At 38.4% G+C, this 21,344-nt stretch overlaps 1 protein-coding gene across 1 annotated transcript in view; it reads right to left on the bottom strand.

Annotated features, from left to right (window-relative positions):
* Positions 1-124: 124 nt before the first annotated feature.
* TMEM123 (transmembrane protein 123) overlaps positions 125-21,344 on the bottom strand; it is a 35,132-nt gene continuing 13,912 nt past the window's right edge. The window contains exons 3-5 of the mRNA XM_087821577.1: positions 3,999-4,346; positions 2,733-2,886; positions 125-612 (exon numbers count right to left, since the gene is read on the bottom strand). Of these exons, the coding sequence (XP_087677703.1) occupies positions 588-612; positions 2,733-2,886; positions 3,999-4,346 (527 nt within the window). The 3' untranslated portion in view covers positions 125-587. The remainder of the gene's footprint in view (positions 613-2,732; positions 2,887-3,998; positions 4,347-21,344) is intronic.

Genomic DNA, 21,344 nt, shown 5'->3' with positions numbered 1-21,344 from the left:
GCTCTCTAACAGGGTTCAGCCCTGGTACTGTTTCTGCTTTTACTTGATTTTTTTTGGAGGGGTGCATTTTGTTTCTCAACCAAGAAGTAAGCTTTGAAACACATAAAATATTGATGCTTTCTGAAGAGACACTTAAACTAAAATTATGCTTAAGACCTGATTTACTCATAACATTTCTGTGTGGCATTAGCAAGTGGGATATATCCAGTTCTGAGTAGCACTAAGTTCTCTGTGTGAGCAATAAAGACAATCAACATCCTGAGTGCTGTGACAAGCTCATCTGTATCTGTCTTCAATTACTGGCCCTATGTGACCAACGCCACAGGAAAATGTGACAGGACTTGTCTTACTATACATTTTCTAGAAGTGAATATAACCACTGCATTAACCATACACTCCAAGTGTTCACTAAAAACCCAAAACAAACCCTTTTTACCTTTAGTAATCATGATGAACTTTTATATATTTATGTGATACATTGTACATTATATGCATGGTCTGTTTATACTATTTTCAAAAAGAGGACATTGTCTTAAATTAATCCATAGGGTTGCAACAATCTTCTTTCCTTTGGTCCTTAGATTTCCTTAAATGATGGCATCATGTTCATCACTGTAATATACCAAAAGTTAAAATTACTTTGTTTTGTATTTGTATCAAAACGAATTATCTATTCATATTTTTAAGTAAACTAAATAATTTCAAGTTTCAGCATCAAAATTAATTGTGATTTCTCTGTGTAAAGTTTTTTAAGTAAAAGTACCTGGTATGGTGCAGTAGTTGGAGCTGTCAAACCTAAACTTAATCTAGGCTTAAATCTCTGCGCTGCCTCTTAGGGCTGTGGGGCTTTTCACGAGTTGAAAAAGGAAACCACCACCATTTCTTGAGCATGTACTACGTGCCAGGTGTTATACTACAGACTTGCCATCCGTAACTCATTCAATCATCGCAGTAACTCTATGCAGAGGACCCTTTCATTTACTCGACGTTTTCATGATCCCCTTTGTAGAGGAGCAGGAGCTAAGCGAGTATGTGCACCAAGCTGCCTCGTTTACATACGCAGGGGAAGGCGCCCTGCCAGTCGCAGCCAACCAGACTCAAAACTAAGTCTCTCTGCCCCAAATCCCATGTTTCAACTATTTTTCACTCCACTGTCTCTCCATGCAACTCTAAGAAACATAGGAGCTAACATTTTAAACTGTTTTCATCAGTTATTACCCAATCAATGAAAACTAGAAATTCTCATTATTGCTGGACATAGACAGTCTCTGTTTCTTTAATGGGACAAACATTAAGTCCTTACCTATGGAATGCCATTTTTTTTTTGTAACTGCAAAGGAACTACTGGCTTTAAAATGCATTTTTTTTTTTTTTACATAGCACTAAGAAAAATACAGCCAATTAAACTAAAACACAATGCTTTGTCATCCCATAGACTGTAAAATATATCCTAATTTCAGAGGTGATAAAATGTGGAAAAATGCAAAAATTTATACTTAGATTCAACTATGATATTTTCACCATCTACTAATTCCTACATGAAAGTAAGGCCCTTTTTACAGTCAAACTCTGCTTCTGCAAGCACAGTTCCCTTTATGTAGTGGGGACTCTGACTTATTCCACAGGGCATGCAGCATTATGTGGTCATGTATATGTGAGGAAAAAATTAGCCCATAAAGCTAAATTGCATACTTTGCAGTTAAGTCAATTTAAAAAAACTACACATTTAAATTTAATTGCTTCACTATTTTATAGCCTCAACGACATGAATAAAAATTTATACTATAAAAATAAGTGGTATTTAATTTACAATAATCAAATGTGCCTTCCATTTAACTGCTTAAATTTACCCAGAAAATAGACGATAAATAATTCTAGAAACACATAGTGATTTTAAAAATTACTGCAAATTTTTAAGGCTCAATCAGTTTTCCCCAAATGTTTCTAATGTGGAAAGTCTGCGTGGGATGCATGTTTACAACTTGGAAGGAACAAATTTTGGGAAATGATCGTCTAGTCTATGGTATTTATAAACATTAACAGCAAAAGAATGAATTGGTACTTTTACATAAGACTCAGAGAAAAATTCAAAAGGACTTTGTAATGAAAGCTGGGAGACAACACCTCCAAAAATCATAAGACCTGTAAAATTATATGAAGGGTGAATATGGTTTGGTGATCGGGACTTGATAAAGCTCACCTGAAAGATCGTTTTACTACAGATAAAATGATAACATACATTATACTAACAACTCATTTGATATAGTAAGTTATCAGGGAAAATGTGGCTGTCAGAAGGATTTCCTCAGTTGCTCTGCCTCTGTCATAGAAAGCAAAAACCATGTTTGCACCAAGGATGTTATTTTAATGCTACTGGCAAACACAAGACATGCCAGGTCAACAGCCACATGAAGCCTGATATGGTATTTCTTACAATTAGAGCTATAAGCAAGCAAAAAGGGTTGGCTTAATTTGGGTCTCTGGTAAAATATGTATGAAATTAATAAAATACATTTTTATAGGTATATATATCCATTTTTGTTTGTAAATAATTATAACCAGAGGCTGTACATAAACAATTTACTTTGGGCAGAGAGGATTAAAGGGAATATAACTCATAAATCTACCAACTACTCACCTCTGAGATGAACACTCCCCTACTACTATGATATTCTGTCATGATACTTAAATAAATAAAAACAAATAAAAAGTCCTGGGTAATCAAAACTCACATGGTTCTATACTGAATGCCTCTTCTTGAGTAATACACTTTGCATCCAACGTAAAGAATAGATAAGATTCCCAGCGTTAATGCAATACCACCAATAAAGCTGCCAATATCAAATTTTGATCCTTTATTGTCTTTAGAATTCACAGTTGCTGTGACTAGAAGAAAACAAAACAAAATAGGCTTTAGTGCTTTTAAAAAACATTGTAATAAACTAAAACTTCCTGAATCTCTATATAAATGAACACTGAATTGGAGACAAGGGGGACTCTAAGCATAGAAAGTTGCTCTCCAGTGTGTCTGGTGAAAAACCCCTAGTGCCTGCAACCCCAAGATCTTACCGTGTTTGACAGGGCTGGACCCCGATAGTCTACCAAAACCTCAGAGGCATCAAGACTTGGGGAATTTTTTCCTTATGAATGCTCTTAAGAACTCATGCCTTAACAAAATAGGTCTGGGTAACACAGCTATAATCTTGCAACTGGATCCAATCTGAATGTTTCTAACTGAAATTTCTCCTCCTGAATAAACTGGGAATCTAAACTATTTTGGTTTTAATAATGACAAAAACCTGAGACATTAAAGTTGATTCCAATACATACATTGTAGTAATAAAGAAAATAAACTAGATGGAGTAAAATATGTAAAAACACACAAAAGAAACCATAAAGTCTGCTATTTGTTCCAATAAATGTAATCACTAGCTTTTAAATAGAACTTCAACGTTGGGTAACTTAAAAAGAGGATCGTCTTAAGGTTTTCGAATTAGCTGTTTCACAGGCATTATATTTTTAAAAATGCAAAAAGTAAAGAGTGCTGAGACTTTGATACTACATACATGGTTATATCTAGTACCATTTTAAATCTTTATGGCACAAATGAATTAAAACCAAAGTTCACCATGATTTTGGTTTGGAAATCATGTTTATTGAGCCTGCCCTGCCTAATTCCTTCCTACAATGAGGTAGAGAGTAAAAGGTATGACAAGTTTTCAAATCGTAATATAAAATCCTGTTAGGATAAATTACTTATTCACAGATGGATCTTACACAGTCCTTATTTGGTATCATTAAATTGGAAACCCATTTTTTAAAAAAGGGAGAAGTATACTAGGTGAATTGACTCTTTTCCAGATCTCTACAACTAATTTACTTAACAGGAAATCATTGCCTAAATTTATTTATTTTTGCAGAATGAAATAATGATCTAAATGTGGCATTTAAATTAACTATTTTTAGTATAGGAAAAATAGATCATTTTTAATACATACCTGTTACCGATGAAGAAACAGATGTCACAGAATTATTGTGGGTTGTGGCCATCGTGGATGTTGATGTCTGGGATGTCTTTTGTGAAACACTTGTTATTTTGGGTGTAGACTTTAAGGTGGTGGAAGTCGTGTTTACTGAGACCCCTGGTGTTGTCATTTGAGAAGTTGCTTTGGTTTTCAAGGTGGTGGCTGTCACATTTTTTGTGGTTATAGAAACTGGAGTAGGTGATGGTTTTGCTGGGGATTTCGAGGTGGTGTTTGCCACTGAGGAAACTGGAGTTGGAGATGGTTTCACAGTGCTTTTGGAAGATACATTTTTATAGGTGGAAGACACAAGTGGGGTATTCTCTGCAAGAATATAAAAAACAAGCAAACATTAAGCCAACAGAAGTGAAGGGGAGAAAGGCAGAGAAGGAAGGAAGCCAACAACGTCAACTTTCCACTGCAGGCTCCAATCCTGAAGCAGACCCAGGCTGGCAGAAAGAAGAGATTCCAACTTTGAATCACTGTGGCTTCATTATTTGGGTATTATTCTGGAAAGGAGAGGCACGCTACTAAATACAACTCATTCAATAAAGTGGACATACTATGGATAATACCTCGGCTAGTGCAGGTGGAGAGTGGAGATGCCAGGAAAGGCGTATGCAACACACAGCTGCTGGTGCTCAGTGTTATGAGTTGAACTGCCCCCCCTCAAATTCTTATGTGGATATGACCTTATTTGGAGACAGGATCTTTACCAAGTACCAAGTTAAAAAGACGTCATTAGAATGGTCCTTATGAATGGGGAAACGGGGGTTAGAAAACTGGTGTCCTTATAAAATGGGGAAATCTGCAGGTAGACACACACACAGGAAAACCACTATGTGAAGATGAAGGCAGACGTCACGTCACGGTGATGCCCCATAAATCAAGGAACACCAAGGATGGCCAGCAGACCTCTAGAACTAGGCAAGAGGTAGGTATGGAACAGACTCTCTCTCTCATGGCCCTCAGGGGGAAAGCAACCCTGCTGACTATCTGATCTTGGACTTCTAGCCTCCAGGGCTGTGACACAATAAATTTCTGTTGTTTAAGGCACCCAGTTTGTGGTCCTTTATTGTGGCAGCCCTAGGAAACTAATACACTCAGGTTCACAGTTTTTTCATTTCTTACAAAATGTGTCTCCCGGCAGCTGTACTCACTAGCGGCTGTGCTGAGCTGGTTCTTTTACAGATCTTTGAAACTAATCACTGTGAGATGAATTAAGCCAATCAATACTTGCCAAATCACTCCCCAAACTTACTTAATAAAACTGAAATCATCTATAGATTTCAATTAGAGACTTTCTCAATCTTAACCGCTGGTTTCAACTAACAATCACAGGAAAATGAAAGGCCTGTAACAACAGTATCGTGCACCATCCTTCCCCATAGCTGCAGTGTTCAGGAGGAAAAGCGGAGCCAGGTAAAGAATGTATGCATGGATATGAGTGACGCTTTGTCGCTGCTGTAAAAATACTCAAAACAGTCCAACTGGCTCTCCATTTTTGTTTTGTGATAAGGGAACTATTCTCTGTGCACCATTTGTCTGTGACAGAATGTGTGGGAAGTACTTCAGGCAGAGGAATTGATCTGAAAAAGCAACAGAAACATAGAAATGAACTTCATGCCAGGGTCAAGTTGAGTAGTTAGGTCTGTTGGGGCAAATGGAGGTAGCAGAGTATTAAGCAGCAGAGGAGACTTGGCCTTTCTGTCATGATGAAGAGTTTAGACACCTCTTTGGCTTTCCCTCTAGTTCCTTACACAGTCAGGAACATCTGCTAGAAATGACCAAATTCTTCTACAATTGTACCTGGCACTTTTGTAGAGCAAAATGAAAATATAAGACGCAGTTCTTGCAATTAACGAGCTAATTCCATCGCAAAGATAAAGCAAGACATCATAATTTTTAATGGTAATGATATAACTAAGAGTTCAGAAAAATGAAAAATAGGTCTTCGATAAAAAGGGAGATTCCTGGGAAGGGGTGAAAAATGGAACTGGTCTCCGACACAACATATTGTAAAGGTGTTGTTTCCTTGTCTTTCTTACTAGCCCATGAACTGCTTCGGGCAAGGGTTACATCTTTTCTGTCTCCAGAGCCTCCTGGCATAGGGTTGCAATGGAGAAGGTACTAAACAAGCCCTGGGAGGGAGGAAGGAGGAAGGGGGCTGGTTCCTGAGCAGCGAGAGCCAGGCTAACTGGAGTGTGTGGGTTAGATATGTCAACATAAAAAAGGCTACGTTTGACAGGCCCATAGCTAATATACTCAGTGGTAAGAAGCTGAAAGCTTTTCCTCTCAGATGCCCACTATCACCATTTCTATTCAACACAGCACTGTAAGTCCTTGCCATAGCACTCAGACAAGGACACAAAAGAAGATATCTGAGCTGGAAAGGATGAAGTAAAGCTCTATTTGCACAGACATGATACTACTTATAGAAAACCCTAAATGATTTCATTAAAAAAACCCTATTAGAGTAATAAATGAATCCAGTAGAGTTGAAGGATAAAAAAATCAATATACAGAATTATGTTGCTTTTCTATACACCAATAATGAATGATGAAGACAAATTAAGAAAACGATACCAGTTACAATTGCATAAAAAAGCAAAAATACTTAGGTGAAAAGACCTGTATTCTGAAAACTGTAGAACACTGAAGAAAGAAATGGAAGAGTATACAAATAAAGGAAAGGATATACCATGCTCATGGATCGGAAAGATTAATATTTTTTAAATGTTCTTACTACCTAAAGCAATATACAGATTCAATGCAATGCCTATCAAAATACCAATGGCATTCTTCTCAGAACTAGAATTAATCCTAAAGTTTATAGGAACCACAGAAGACTCTGAAGAGCCAAAGAAACCTTGAGAAAGAACAAAGTGTGAGGTATCACACGCCCTGATTTCAAACTACATTACAAAGCTACAAAAATTAAAATGGTATGGTACTGTCATAAAAACAGATATAAAGATCAATAGAATAGAACAGAATAAAAAGCCCAGAAAGAAACCCTCGCCTCTATGGTCAATTAGTCTGTGACAAAGTAGGCGAGGATATACAATGGGGTAAAGACAGTGTCTTCAGTAAGTGGTGCCAGGAAAACTGGACAGACACATGCAAAAAAGTGAAACTGGATTGCTTTCTTACACCACATACAAAAGTAAACTCAAAATGGATTAAAGACTTACATATAAGACCTGAAACCATAGAACTCCTAGAAGAAAACATAAGCAGTAAACTCTTTGACATCAATCGGTCTTAGCAACTTCTTTTTGAATAGGTCTTGGGCAAGGGCAACAAAAGAAAAACTAAACAAATGAGACTACATCAAACTAAAGTTTTTGCACAGTGAAGGAAACCATGAACAAAAGTCTTCCATCAACAAAAGTCTTAGAAACTGTGACGGACACTTTCTGTTTGTCCCTCCAGACCCATCCCTCCCTCGACCCACCTGCTCTCTGATCTGAGAAGGAACCCTTATGAATTGCACCGACAGGCACCCTTGCCATGTAGGCTTCTGATCTGGTTCAGCCAAAGAGAAAGCATCACTTATTAATGCTTTATATTCTTCCTTATTTTTATTAGCTTGTATAACTAATTTGACTGAAAGCACAGTGCCTTTTACTATTTGGGGCTAGATCCAACCAGGAACAAGCTCACAAAGTCCAAGCCCATGTGCACTAAATCTGTCTGTCTATACGTATTTACTCAATGAATACTTAAACTGTATTCATTCTGAGCCAGGCACTGTTCCATTTTTAAAATATTACAATTTTCATAATTAACAGGCAGATGTTATAGTCATTTGCATTTTACAGATGAAACTGAGGCATAGAGAGGTTGAGTAACTTGAGCACAAACTAGGAAGGGGAGGAGCCAAGACTTGAACTTAGGCAGTTTGACTCAGGAGTTGCTGTTCGTAATCACTATGTTAAGTCACAAAAAGTACTGCCACCACGTTGGAAAGCTTTGGTTGGTACAGTGAGAGACTGTGTCACTGCCCTACTGTTGACCTTCAACATTCTGCTAAGAATAAGCTAGTAATGGATTTTAGGTAGAAAAAATAACAACGTAAACATTCTCAGAATTACTCTAACTATTGAATAAGCCTCAGCTGGGTATGTAATAAATAGTCTTGATGTTCCATGTCCTACAAACCTACATACAGAAAACACTACCAGTTTGTCTGACCTGTGAAACACATAAAATGGTAACAACTTCTCATCCCCTGAAATATTTCATTGTTCCCAGCAGGGTTAAAATACTTTGAAATAACATTATTAGAACTATATTTGCAACCTCAAAAGTTGTGCAAGTGGTGCCGTCAGTCAGTTGCAGAAGATTTAAGGCCTAAACACAGAGAATAAGCATGTGTAATGTGCAGCTGCCACATAAGAATTTGGTCATTAACAAGCTCAAAGCACCACCACAACAAAGAGATATTCAGTCAGGAACAAAAAAAAAAAAAGTCTGTTCAAATGTCAGCAAAAACAAATCTCTAGAAATGACAACTGTACAGCTTAGTATCCACTAGTAAATCATTTTAATTCATAGTGTAAAGGCACTAGAAAATAATATTTAATGCTGAATATTTTTTCTTGCACAACAAAAGAAAAATGCAAACCTTGCAATTACTAAAAATACATACTTGCTTAGATGCTAGAAATGGTACCAGAGTCAAGAATGGGTTTGCACCTCACAACTTATGGATAAGAAACACGTGACTCAGAAGGTTAAGCAAATGCCCTACATCACTCACTGTCAGATAAGGTGGTGAGCAGAGCTTAACACAGGTCATCGGACTCCTCTGGGCCGGGGGATCTTTTCACTGGTTTGCTCATTGCTCCAGATGAAAACCCACCTGAATTTTAGAGCCTGTTGTATTTAATTTAGGTACTAATTTTATCATTGACTATCTTCATTGCAACTAAAATCACCTTCAATAAACAAATGTATATACTTAATACCAAAAGCTGAAGCTAAAATAAGAGCTTACTAGATTTTTTAAAAATTTAAATTTAAGAGCCTCATATAATTTTTATTAAGCAACAGTGAAGACTTACAAAAGGTACAATGGATAATACAAGCATCTGTGTTCTCGCCATCACGATTAAGAAAAAAAACTTTCCCAATTAAGAAATCCCCAAAGGTTGTTGTCAGAAGAACCACTATCCTGAAATTATTATAAATTTCTTTATATTTTTACTTCACACTATTTCTAAGCAATATAGTACTGTTTTCACATGTTCAAATTTTATATAACTAGCATCACATTATAGGTCCTTTTCTGTTCTTGCTTTTTGTACTCAACACTTACGAATTTCATTCATGTTAACATCGATTCCTCTGGTTCATTCATTCCTCACAGCATTTATATTTTTTATACTGAGAATTAGGTTTTGAAATGTTTTCTGTTTCTATGAGACTCATTACGTGCAATGACTAACTGAAATACCCTTCTGAATAATACCCTACCCACAACACAGCTGAAAGGCAAAACACGTTTGTATACATTCAGGCTCTTTAGTTATAAGAGATCTATCCCCTTGGGCCCTCACTCAAAACCCTAACAAATACTGACCCAACAATTCCACTTCTAAGAATCTAGTTAAATCCTAGCTCAAGTTGGTAAAGTTATTTATGTATGTTCACTGCAGCACTGTTTAGAAGAGTAACAATATCCATTAATGGCACAGTCAAAGAAATTATGGTTCATCCATATTATGAAACATAACACAAACGTGGAAATGAAACAGAGTTAAACATACTGTGGTGGTTTTAAAATATGCCCACAAATTCTTTGATATTCCTCCCTTCAAAATGTGAAGCCTGATTTCACTTCCCTTGTATATGGACCTAACTTAGAGTCTTGCTTTTAACAGAATTATGGTGGAAGTGATGCTCTGGGACTTCTGAGGCTAGGTCATAAAAGAGACAGTTTCTATCTGGCTCTCTCTAGGATCTAGGCATCTCTAGAACTGCCCACTTGGGGAAGCCTTCCACCACCCCGTGAGGGTACTCAGGCAGCCTTATCCTGCATCAGGAGAGAAACCGAGGCCCGGCAACAGCCAGCCCACAAGTCGGTTCACCTCAGAAGCAAGTCCAGCCCCGCTCAAGCCTTCATTGCTGCACCCTCAGATCTGACCTCAGCTAAGGATCTAGCTAAGCTGCTACTTAACTCCTAGCGCACGGGACCCATGAGATAATAAATAAAATCTTAAACCACTAAGCTCTGGGGTTCTGTTATGTAGCAATAACCAATAATGTGCTAACACAAAAGATCAATATTTCATAGTTCAGTCAAAAAATCAACTTGCAGAACGTTATGTACGTGCCTATTCTGCATATTCATACCAGCAAACGGTGATTATATCTAGGGAGTTACTGGGAAGGGAAAAGAAGGGAGGGACCAGATGCTTTTTTGACTTTATAAGCTTTTGTATTGCTTGAAAGATTAAGTGCATGCATGATTAACTTCTACAGTTTTTTAAAGCCTATAAAGACTGAAATATATGAAAGAATTTTAAACCAATAAAGATAAAATCTCTCACTCATTGTAAAAGAAAAGAAAATTACCTTAATTTTAAACGCATTGCTAACAAGTTCTATTGTGTGGTTTCCTAGCTGACTGCTGATTAAAAGCTGCAAATTGAGGGAGGAGTAGGCTACGAAGACATGACAGTTAAGTCTCTTAGAAAAAGGAGACAGGAGCTAAAATAAGCCGTCTGAAGTCACTCAAGTACAGAAACAAAAACGATTATGTATCTAGAAGCCTCTGAGGATGTAACTATCTCACACGACTGTAATCATAAAAACGATATTTACATAGCAGTAAACAGTGTATAAAGTATTCCACATACAGAACTTTATTTTACGCCATAATAAACCTTGAGGCACATAGAAGTATCTTTACTGCCATTTTATTGATTTGGAAACAAACCCAGGGAGTGAGGGAAGCCAGGGCACAAAACACCCTGAATTCCATTCTAAAAGTTCAAACTTGATTATATAATAACACCAGTCATCTGATACTGAAGAGAGAGAGGGTCAAGCTTAGAGATGTGAGTCCTCACGTCACCACAGCCAGAATGAGCTTTCCCCCCGTGCCACCAACTCTGCACGACTATAGGCTCAGAAGCAGCCTTTTTGGAAACGGTCTCGGTGCACATGGTCTTCTCGGGGATTTCTGGGAAATGCTGGAGGAGGCAGAAAATCTGTGTTGAACATGTAGATGTAGGAATGCAGGAAATTCTAGTTTGCATCAGAATCTTTTCTCCAGGTAGCAGCATGTGTGTCAGTCAAGCGCTTGAGGCTCGGAAGGGGCAGCCGGGTGTATTAGCAAGAAAGGCAGTGTCAGCCCTCCTGGGCTTACTGAATGGCTACAAAGTCCCTTTCTATCTGTACACCTTTACCTCATCTCTAAAATAGGGAGAACAAGAAGTAACTCATTTGATTATTTTGTGGAATTCAACAACAAGGGCAAAACACCTGTATAATGCTTGGCAAACAGCATTACGTTCAGCAAATGGTTACCGTCGTCACCACCACCACCGTCACTTTACAACAGAGTGAGCGTGCAAATGAGGACGGCCTGGGCCTTCTTTCCAGCACAGACTGCTTCCTTCCCTGCACCTTTGCCTTTCTCCACGCGGCGGCCGCCAACGATAGATACGCCTGTTTCTCCTCACTCCACCTCTGAATGTCACATCCACTCAGACCTGGTTCATGCGATTTCCTCTAAGATTTTCCCAAATGAAAGCAATCTCTCCTTCTTGAGTGCTCACCTGTTTTTTGCACTTTTATTACTATACTCAGCATACTGGTCTTTCCGTATAGCTATTTTTGTTTTTTATTACCTTTCCAATTAAATTATAAGTATCCTAAGGGCAGTATCTATGTTCAGTTAATTCTCTGTAGCTCCCACAGTACCTGGCGCATTCCCTGTTGTTGACTACCTCCATCCACTCTGGTCTTCACCTCTCTTTTTTTTACACTCATACTCATTTTACAGAAACACTTTTAATTACCCCTATCTAACAAGTGTAAAAGTCAAGCAGAATTATCTCCCTGTATAGTCCCTGGATTTGCATAGGAACTTACTTTGCTGGAAGTCAACAGCTTTGCAACTAATTAGTAGATTGACAAAACATGTATAACAAGATATTTTAAAAACAAAATATTTTCTAAATAAAACCCTTGTCTGGAGTGAAAAATTGCCTAGGAGAATTTCTTTACAGTAATTTATCTCTACACAATGAGGCTGCTATGTAAATTTTAGCAATCTCAAGGAAATTATAAAAATTGTCTTTGACTTCATAATAGAAAAACCCAGAAAGTTTATAACCAAGTAAAGTATGCAAGGATTTTGGTATGCCTTTTACTGCTGTTGTCTACAACAGTGAAAGCAAATTTATTTACTTGAATATGAAGATGAAGAATGTGGCTTAATGTTTAAAACGTTTATTCCCCACTTACTGTTCAAAATCCATGACTGGCTAATACATTCACAATTAGAAAACTTCTATTTGATTTGGTGACATCCTGACTACTGCAGAATATCAAAATAATTAACTGATATAGGTGTCCAGGCACAAAACCTTTTATGAACTGAACAGCCAGTTATGGATAAAGTTTTGTGTCTGGGCATATACATCAGGTATTGGATATTCTATTGTAGCAGGCACATCGCTTTAAATCAAAGGCTAGATCTGACTAAGCTTAGTGAGGAAGGCATGTCAAAAGTGGAGACAGGCCCAAAACTAGCCTCTTGCACCAAACAGCCAAGTTGTGAATGCAAAGGAAAAGTTCTTGAAGGAAATTAAAGTGCTACTCCAGTGGACACACAAATGATAAGAAATGGAAACAGCCTTACTGCTGCTATGGACAAAGTTTTAGTGGTCTGGATAGGGGTCAAACCAGCCACAACAGTCCCTTAAGCCAAAGCCTAATCCAGAGCAACACCCGAACGCTTTTCAGTTCCGTGGGGGCTGAGAGAGGTGAGGAAGCAGCAGAGGAAAAATGTGAAGCTAGAAGTTGGTTCATGAGGTTTAAGGGAAGGGGCCATCTCCAGAACAAAAGTGCAAGGTGAAGCAGCAGGTCACCCAGAAGATCCAGCTAAGCTCATCAGTGAAGGTGGCTACATTGAACAATAGATACTCAGTGCAGATGAAACAGCCTTATACTGGAAGATGCCACCTAGGACTTCTATAGCTAGAGAGGAGAAGTCAATGCCTGCCGTTAAAGCTTCAAAGGACAGGCTGACTCTCTGCTCTGCCTGTGCTCTATAAATGGAACAACAGAGCCTGGATAACAGCACATCTGTTCACAGCATGGTTTACTGAGTATTTTAAGCCCACTATTGAGACTTATTGCTCAGAAAAAAAGATTCCTTTCCAATTACTGTTCACTGACAAAGCACATGGTCACCCAAGAGCTCCGATGGAGATATACAATGAGATTAGTATTTCATGCCTGCTAACATAACAACCATTCTGCAGCCCATGGGTCAAGGAGTAATTCTGACTTTCAGGTTTTATTATTTAAGAAATATACTTCATGAGACTATAGCTGCCATACACAGTGATTCCTTTGATGGGTCTGGGCAAAGTAAATTGAAATCTTCTGAAATGATTCATCATTCTCTATGCCATGAAGAACTGTGAATGGGGATTGTCACGATAGAGTCACTTATCTCAAGGGAACTAAAATGGAGCCGAGAGGTCATGAAGATGCTGTCTTATGCTAACCCTACCGATGAGACCATATCCTGAACTTTACTTCCTCTTCATGGCAACAAGACCATCTGAATTCTTCATCCTGAAAGGAGCCACTCCAGTCTGTATCTTTCATTTGCATAAAGGACCTAAAGGAGGTTTGAATTCTTGGGTCTTCACACTTACCACAGAGCAGCAATATTCAACTGGCATGCCACAAGAATTTTTAAAACAAGTAATAGCTCACTATTTAGTCAGAGACACTGACCTCCTTTCCCACAGATTGTCAAATAAAAAAATGACAACAGCCATCTGGCATGAATGAATCAAAATTATACCCCCTTTTTTTTTTTTGGCCAGATAGGCACAAAGAATAGATTTTTTGGTGTGCTGCAGAATTTTACTAATTAGTTTGTGTGTGCCCTAAGATGAAAACAGTTGAAAATCGCTGTTATAGAGGCACATCCCAGAACTTGCTTACCTCAGGATCTCACTATGGAACCTAACCAATCCTTTTTATTTTAACTATGTTTTTACTGATTTTTTTTTTTTTTAAAGAGAGAGTAACATTGATGAGAGAGAAACATCAACATCAATTGGCTGCCTCTTGCGCACTCCCACTGGGGATTGAGCCCACAACCCAGGCATGTGCCCTGACCAGGAATCGAACCAGCAACCTCTAGGCGCATAGGTTGACACTCAACCACTGAGCCACACCAGCCAGGCTAACCAATCCTTTTTAACTAGTCACCACGTTAGACAGCCAACAGGAAAGGTTTCCTTTGTTACAAAATGTGTGGGTTTTGCCTTTATAAATCCTGCCTTTTTTTGTTCTTCCTGGAGCGCAAACTGAGTTGCTACCTGAATCTGTGTCTCCCAGATTGGAATTCTATAAGATCCCAAATGAACTTGGCACTGCTACAATCTCAGGATAAAACTTTAATGGATGAGGAGTTGCTTCTGATAATGGAGAAAATAAAATAGAATTAGCATTGCTAAAAGAGTCATGTAAAATGGAGTTGGGAGGCCACTGAGGAAGTGGGCTAGGCAGATCTGGTACCTGTTTTCAGAGCTCCTATTAAGTTGCTAACCTGTTGCTAAACTCTGCTCAAGGCTGAGTCATAAACTGCTGTGTGGACAAATATGGACTTGACTTTCTCCGTTCACCTCCCTCGTTGGCATGCTGCAACTAACCAATCCCTGTTAACCCAGCCAGCATCCTTCACTTGGAGGAAGAACCTAAATGGGAACTGCACTTGTGGTTTTATAAACCCTGCCTTTGTTCTCTTTGGAATTCGATTTGGATTGCTACCCGAATCTGTGACCCCTGGACTGCACCCTTTTTGCTCAAATGCTTTTTGTTGTTCATTATGGCCTAAACCTATTCTTTGGTTAACACTTCTTACAGATGAGCAAAGAAAGTGGTTTCTGGAGAGGGAATCTACTCCTGGTGAAGATGCTGTGAAGACTGTTGAAATGACAATAAAGAATTTAGAATATTACATAAATTTAGCTGATAAAGCAACTGAAATGTCTGTCTGAAGTACTCCCTGCATCACAGAGACCAAGATAGATGACATTAAAAAGGGTAGGAAGCTACATGCTAGCTGCATACCCCTTCCTCCAGAGATCTCCTGTGTGCCTAAGTCCATTCAGGGGGAAAAGAGCGCCCAGGGTGGACATCCAGCTCCCCCAGCACTGTGGATTGCATCTGGGGAGCCCCTACTCCTGTCTCTCCCCATGAGGATTTCATAGGAATATGTGGGGCTCAACCATTAGAAATCTGATTGTGACGGGGAAGGGGACACGGGCTTACAATGACTAGCATTTGGATCTCGGCAGACTGAGTTCCTACCTGCAGCTTTGCTCATCTGCAGAACCAAGTCATGGGTACAGTCTGACTTGGGAACTGAGCAGGGTTCAGGCCTGCCTGATTCAGGTCTTAAAGTGAAGAGATTTACCAGTCCTAGAGCCTGATCTGCCTTTGCCCAGGCAGTGGAGGTGAGTCACAGCCCTTCCCACTGCTGAGTGAAGCTCCCAGCCCTGCCTGACCAGAAAGACTGGCAAGAACACCTAGAAGCTGCACAGCCCAGCAATGCTTGAGCAGAGTCCAAAAGGCAGAGTTGATAGTCTGCAGAACAAAGCCAGTGGCCCTATTTGGCCAGGGAGGTTGGGGCACAGGCTGACTTAAGTCAAGACCAAAAAGAGTCCTACTCCTCGCTTTGGAGTTGGTTCTCTCACTGCAACTCAACAGGGAAACTGATTCATAGCCCTGCCAATGGCTGAATAGAGCCTTCAGCCCACTCAACCAGGGAACCTAAACAGAGCACATGGGAAGCTGAATAACCCATCCAACAGCCATGCTTACAGTGACACTTGAACAGAGAGCATAGCTGGTGGGTTTCACTGTCTGCAGAGCAAAACTGGTGGCGTTTTCTGGTCAGGGAATTCAGTGAAACAGGGAATAAAAACTTTATTCTACTCTGACTAACCATGAAATGGAATTAGAATAAAACGTACTAACAAACTGATAAAAGGAACTCATATACTAACAGTTTCCTTATAAGCATATTACAGGGGTCAGCAGTTCCAGTTCCTGTCTGTATAAAAAAATAGCCTTGACCACAACTTCAGTTGACACAGATCCACAGATTACTCAACTGCAGGAATTTGGCTAGCATTGACCAGTTCCAGTATACTGACATCAACAATCCCTACTGGGATCAGCAAGGACACTGCCCACACATCCATAGCCCTCTTCCTAATCTCCTTGTTCTGCTTTCCTCTCCCTCCTTCTAAAAACCAATGCCTGCACTGAGGTGCTAAGATGGGCTTTGGACAAGAGTCTCCCATCTTTTCGAGATGCTGGCACTCGAATAAACCAAACCTCTTTCCTTTTTCACCAGCATCTGTCTCATGAGTTTGGTTTTCGTGGAGGCAGGCAATCGAAACTTGGTTCCAGTTACAAAGAGTCCTGCCTGATTTGGGTCCCCAAACAATAAGCTGTGCAGGCCCTGGGGCCCACCCTGCTGTCCCATCAGGGCAGAGAAGCTCATTCATAGCCCCACTTACTGCTAAGTAATAGTACCCAGTCCTGACCATCAAGAAACCCTGACCAGTGAACCCAGACAACCATAGAGCACATCCTATAGCCTCACTTAGGCAGGGAACCAAGTCAGCAGTCCTAACCAACTGTTCCAGCCAGCAGAACCCCTCTTCCATTGACCTCAAAGCCCAGACAGTGACCTTACCCAAAACAGACCCTTAGAGCAAGCCCTACCTGCCCAGAAGACATATCCAGAGGCCCAAAGTGAGCTGACTGATGAAGAACTTTCTTCACCAAAGCAAACTTGTAGTCTGGAAGAGGAGACCATTTATTCAAATGTGCATATACCAGTGAAAGGAATCACAGATCACCAAAAAAATGAGTAACAATGACACCACCAAAGGAAACGAATAAAGCTCTAAATGACTCTAAAGTAATGAAGATCTATGAACTGTCAAATAATTCAGAATAATCCTCTGAAACTTTAGTAAACCACAAGAACACACAAGGAGGCAACTAAATGAAATCAGGAAAATAATGAATAAACAAAAAGAAAGGTTCAACAAAGAAACAGAAACAATCAAAACCAAAACAAACACAAACCCTACAGCTGGAAAATACAGTGACTAGAGTGAAGAATTCGATATGTAATTTCAAAAGCATATGACCATGCAGAAGAATCAGTGACCTAGGGGACATAACATCTGAAATTAGCCAGTCAAAGGAGCAAGAACAACAAAATGAAAAAGAGTGAAGAAAGCCTATGGGACTCATGGGACACAATCAAAAGAAACAATATCCACATTACAGAACTTCCAGAAGGAGAAGAGAAAAAAAAAAAATCAAGCATATTTAAAGCAATAATGGTTGAAAGCATCCCAATCCCGGAGGGGAAAAATGGACATCCAGATCCATGAGGCCCAATGGACCCAAAACAGTTTAAACTCAAATAGGGTTACATCAAGACACATTACAGTCAAGCGCTGTTTAATGATGGGAATATATTCTGAGAAATGCATAGTCAGGCAATTTCATTGTGTGAACATTACAGGGTTTACTTACCAACCTAGGTGTTATAGCCTACTACTCACCTAGACTATAAGGTAGCTTATTGCTCCTAGGCTACAAGGCAGTATAGCACATTGCTGTACAAAACATGAGATTAAATCAAGCACAAGAGAAAATGATGTGATCAAGAAACTCAGTAAACATGAGATGTGTGAGGTTTCTGCCAGCTACTGGCACATGTTTCACAACAAATTTTTTTTTATAAGTAGAGAGAGTACACCCTGAAATAGCGATACATATAGTATAGCAAACAAACTAGTAACAGTAGCTGATTATCATTAAGTATTTTGTACTGTACATAATTTTATGAATTATATTCTATACAGTTGGCAGTGCAGTGGGTTTGTTTATAGCAGCATCACCACAAACAAGTTAATAATGTGACGTGTTATGATGTTATGATGGCTATGACATCACTAGGCAATAGGAATTTTTCAGCTCCATTATAATCTTATGGGACCAACATCATAAATGTAACCCGTTGTTGACTAAAATGTTGTTATGTGGTATATGAGTGTATCATTAAATTGTTAAAAGTCTAAGACAAAGAAAGAATTTTGAAAGCAGTAAGAGAGAGAAATTACATATAAGCCTCCTACACAAGCCCCTGCCCTACCCCCACAAGACTATCAAAGGATTTCTCAACAGAAATGTTTCAAGCCAGAAGATAATGGGATGATACACTCAAAATACTGGGGAAAAACAAAACCTACCAACCACAAATTCTATACCTGGCAAAGCTGTCCTTTAGAGAGAGAGGCTTTCTGGAACAAGAGCTGAAGGAGTTCATCACCACTAGACCACCTTCTAGGAAATGCTTAAGGAAGTTATTTGAGTGAAAGTAAAAGAATGCTAATTAACATAAAACATAAGAAGGTAACATAAAACTCACTGGTAAATATATAGTCAAAGTAAGTCTGTAATATGGTACTGGTGGTGCACAATTCACTTAGAACTCTAGTTTAAAAGTTAAAAAAACAAATGTAATAAAAATAACCATAACTACAATAATCTGTTAATTACACAATATAAAAAACATGTTAACTATAACATGAATAGCCTAAAATGTGAGAGGAAATAGAAGTAAAAGTATAAATTTGGAATTCTATTGAAGTTAAGTTGTTATCAGTTTAAAATAGGATGTTATAATGTTAAAATATTTAATGTAAGTCTCATGGTAACCACAAGGGAAAAACCTGTAGTACATGATAAGAATAAAGACTATGATAAAGAAGTTAAAGCGTGTTGGTACCAAAAGACATCACAAAACATGTGCACAAAGAAACACAGCAGGATACAAAACAATGAACAATGGGTCTACAAAACAGCCAGGAAAATATTAACAAAATGGCAATTGTAAGTCCTTGTCAATAACTATTTTAAATGTCAATAGATTAAATTCTCCAATCAAATTCTCCAATTAAATTCTCCATTCAGTAGAATGGCTGAATAGATAGAAAAACAAGATTCAATGACATGCTGCCTATAGGAGAATCACTTTAGCCTCAAAGACACACACAACCTGAGAGTGAAGGAATGGAAAATACATTTCAAGCAAATGGTATCCAAAAAACCCCAGGGGTAGCCAAATTTATATCACACAGAATCGATTTTAAACTAAAAATGGTAAAAAGAGACAAAGAAGGACACCATATAATAAAGTGTTCAATCCATCAAGAAGTTATAACTATACATATTTATGCACTCAAAATTGGAGCACCCAATATATATAAAGCAAAAATTAATCGCTAAAAAAAGATAAACAGCCCGGCCGGGCATGGCTCAGCGGTTGAGCATCGACCTAGGATCCAGGCGATCGGGGTTCAATTCCCGGTCAGGGCACATGCCCGGGTTGTGGGCTCGATCAATGACTCTCTCATCATTGATGTTTCTATCTCTCTCCCCCTCCTTTCCTCTCTCTGAAATCAATAAAGATATATTTTTTTAAAAAAGATAAACAGAAATACAGTAATAGTTGGAGACTTTAATACCCCCTACTCTCATCTATGGATAGATCATCCAGACAGAGAGGAAAAGGAACCGCAGATTTAAACACAATAAACCAAACAGACTCACAGACACATACAGAACATTCTAACATAAAGAATATACCATCAGACAACAGCAGAACACACATACTTCCCAAGTGCACATGGAACACCTTCTAGATTAGACCATATGTTAAGCCACAAAACAAGTCTTAGCAAATTCTGAGAGCCTGAAATCATACCAAATATCTTCTCTGACTGCAATGCTATGAAACCAGAAATCAATAACAGGAGTAAAACTCAAAAAATTTATAGAAATTACATACATAGAATACACAGAAATTAAACATCCACTCTTCTTAACATCCAATGGATCAAAGAATAAATTGAAGGGGATATAAAAAAGTATCTGGGTCAAACAAAAATGGAAACACAAAATACCAAAACTTATGGGATGCAGAATAAGGAAGGAGGTTCATGTAACAAATGCCTTCATTAAGATATAAGAAAGATCTCAAATAAACAACTTAACCCTACACCTTAAGTGACCAGGAAAAGCAGATCCAAATGAGCAGATGACAGAAATAATAATGACTGGAACAAAAACGAATGAAATAGAGGACAGGGAAACAATAGAAAAGATTAACAAATCTAAGAGTTGGTTCTTTGCAAGGATAAATAAATTTGACAAACCTTTAAATAGACTAATAAACAAAAAAGGAGAGAGGACCCAAATTATAAATAAAAAAAATAGAGACATTACAGCTGACACCACAGAAATAAAAAGGATTGTAAGAGACTACTATAAATAGCAATAAATCCAAAAATTCAACAACCTAGAAGAAGTGGAAAACATCTTAGAAACATACAACCTACCAAGACTGAATCAGGAAGAAACAGAAAATTATTAGTAACCAAAAATTTTAAAATGAAGAAAAGCCCAGGGACCAGATGGATTCTTTGGCAAATTTTACCAAACATTTAAAGAAAAATCAACATCAATCCTTCTCAAACTCTTCCAAAAAATCAGAGGAGAAAATACTCCCAAACGAACCCATTTTAGGAGGTGAGAATTATATGGATGCCAAAGTCAGAAAAAGATACTACTGGGGAAAAAACACACTAAACTATAGGCCAGTATCTCTGATGAACAGAGATGCAAAAATTCTCAACAAAAATACAAGCAAACTGAATTAAGCAACATATTAAAAGGATCATTCAACATGAACACCTTGGATTTATCCTTGGGATGCAAGGGTGGTTCAATATCCATAAGTCAATGTGATGCACCACATGTACAAAATGACAGATAAAAATCGTGTGGCGATCTTAATAGATGCAGAAAAAGCATCTGAAAAACGTCAACATCCATTTATAAAACTCTCAACAAAGTGGATGTAGAGGGAATGTACCTCAACATAATAAAGAACATACGTGAAAACCCACAGCATCATACTTAATGATAAAAAGCTGAAAGCTTTTCTTTATGATCAGGAACAAG

The sequence above is a fragment of the Miniopterus natalensis genome, chromosome 11 (genome assembly GCF_054644295.1).
Source record: "Miniopterus natalensis isolate mMinNat1 chromosome 11, mMinNat1.hap1, whole genome shotgun sequence".
Classification (NCBI taxonomy): Eukaryota; Metazoa; Chordata; class Mammalia; order Chiroptera; family Miniopteridae; genus Miniopterus; species Miniopterus natalensis.
Note: the sequence above shows the minus strand (reverse complement) of the source record. Positions and strands in the feature narration are given on the sequence as shown.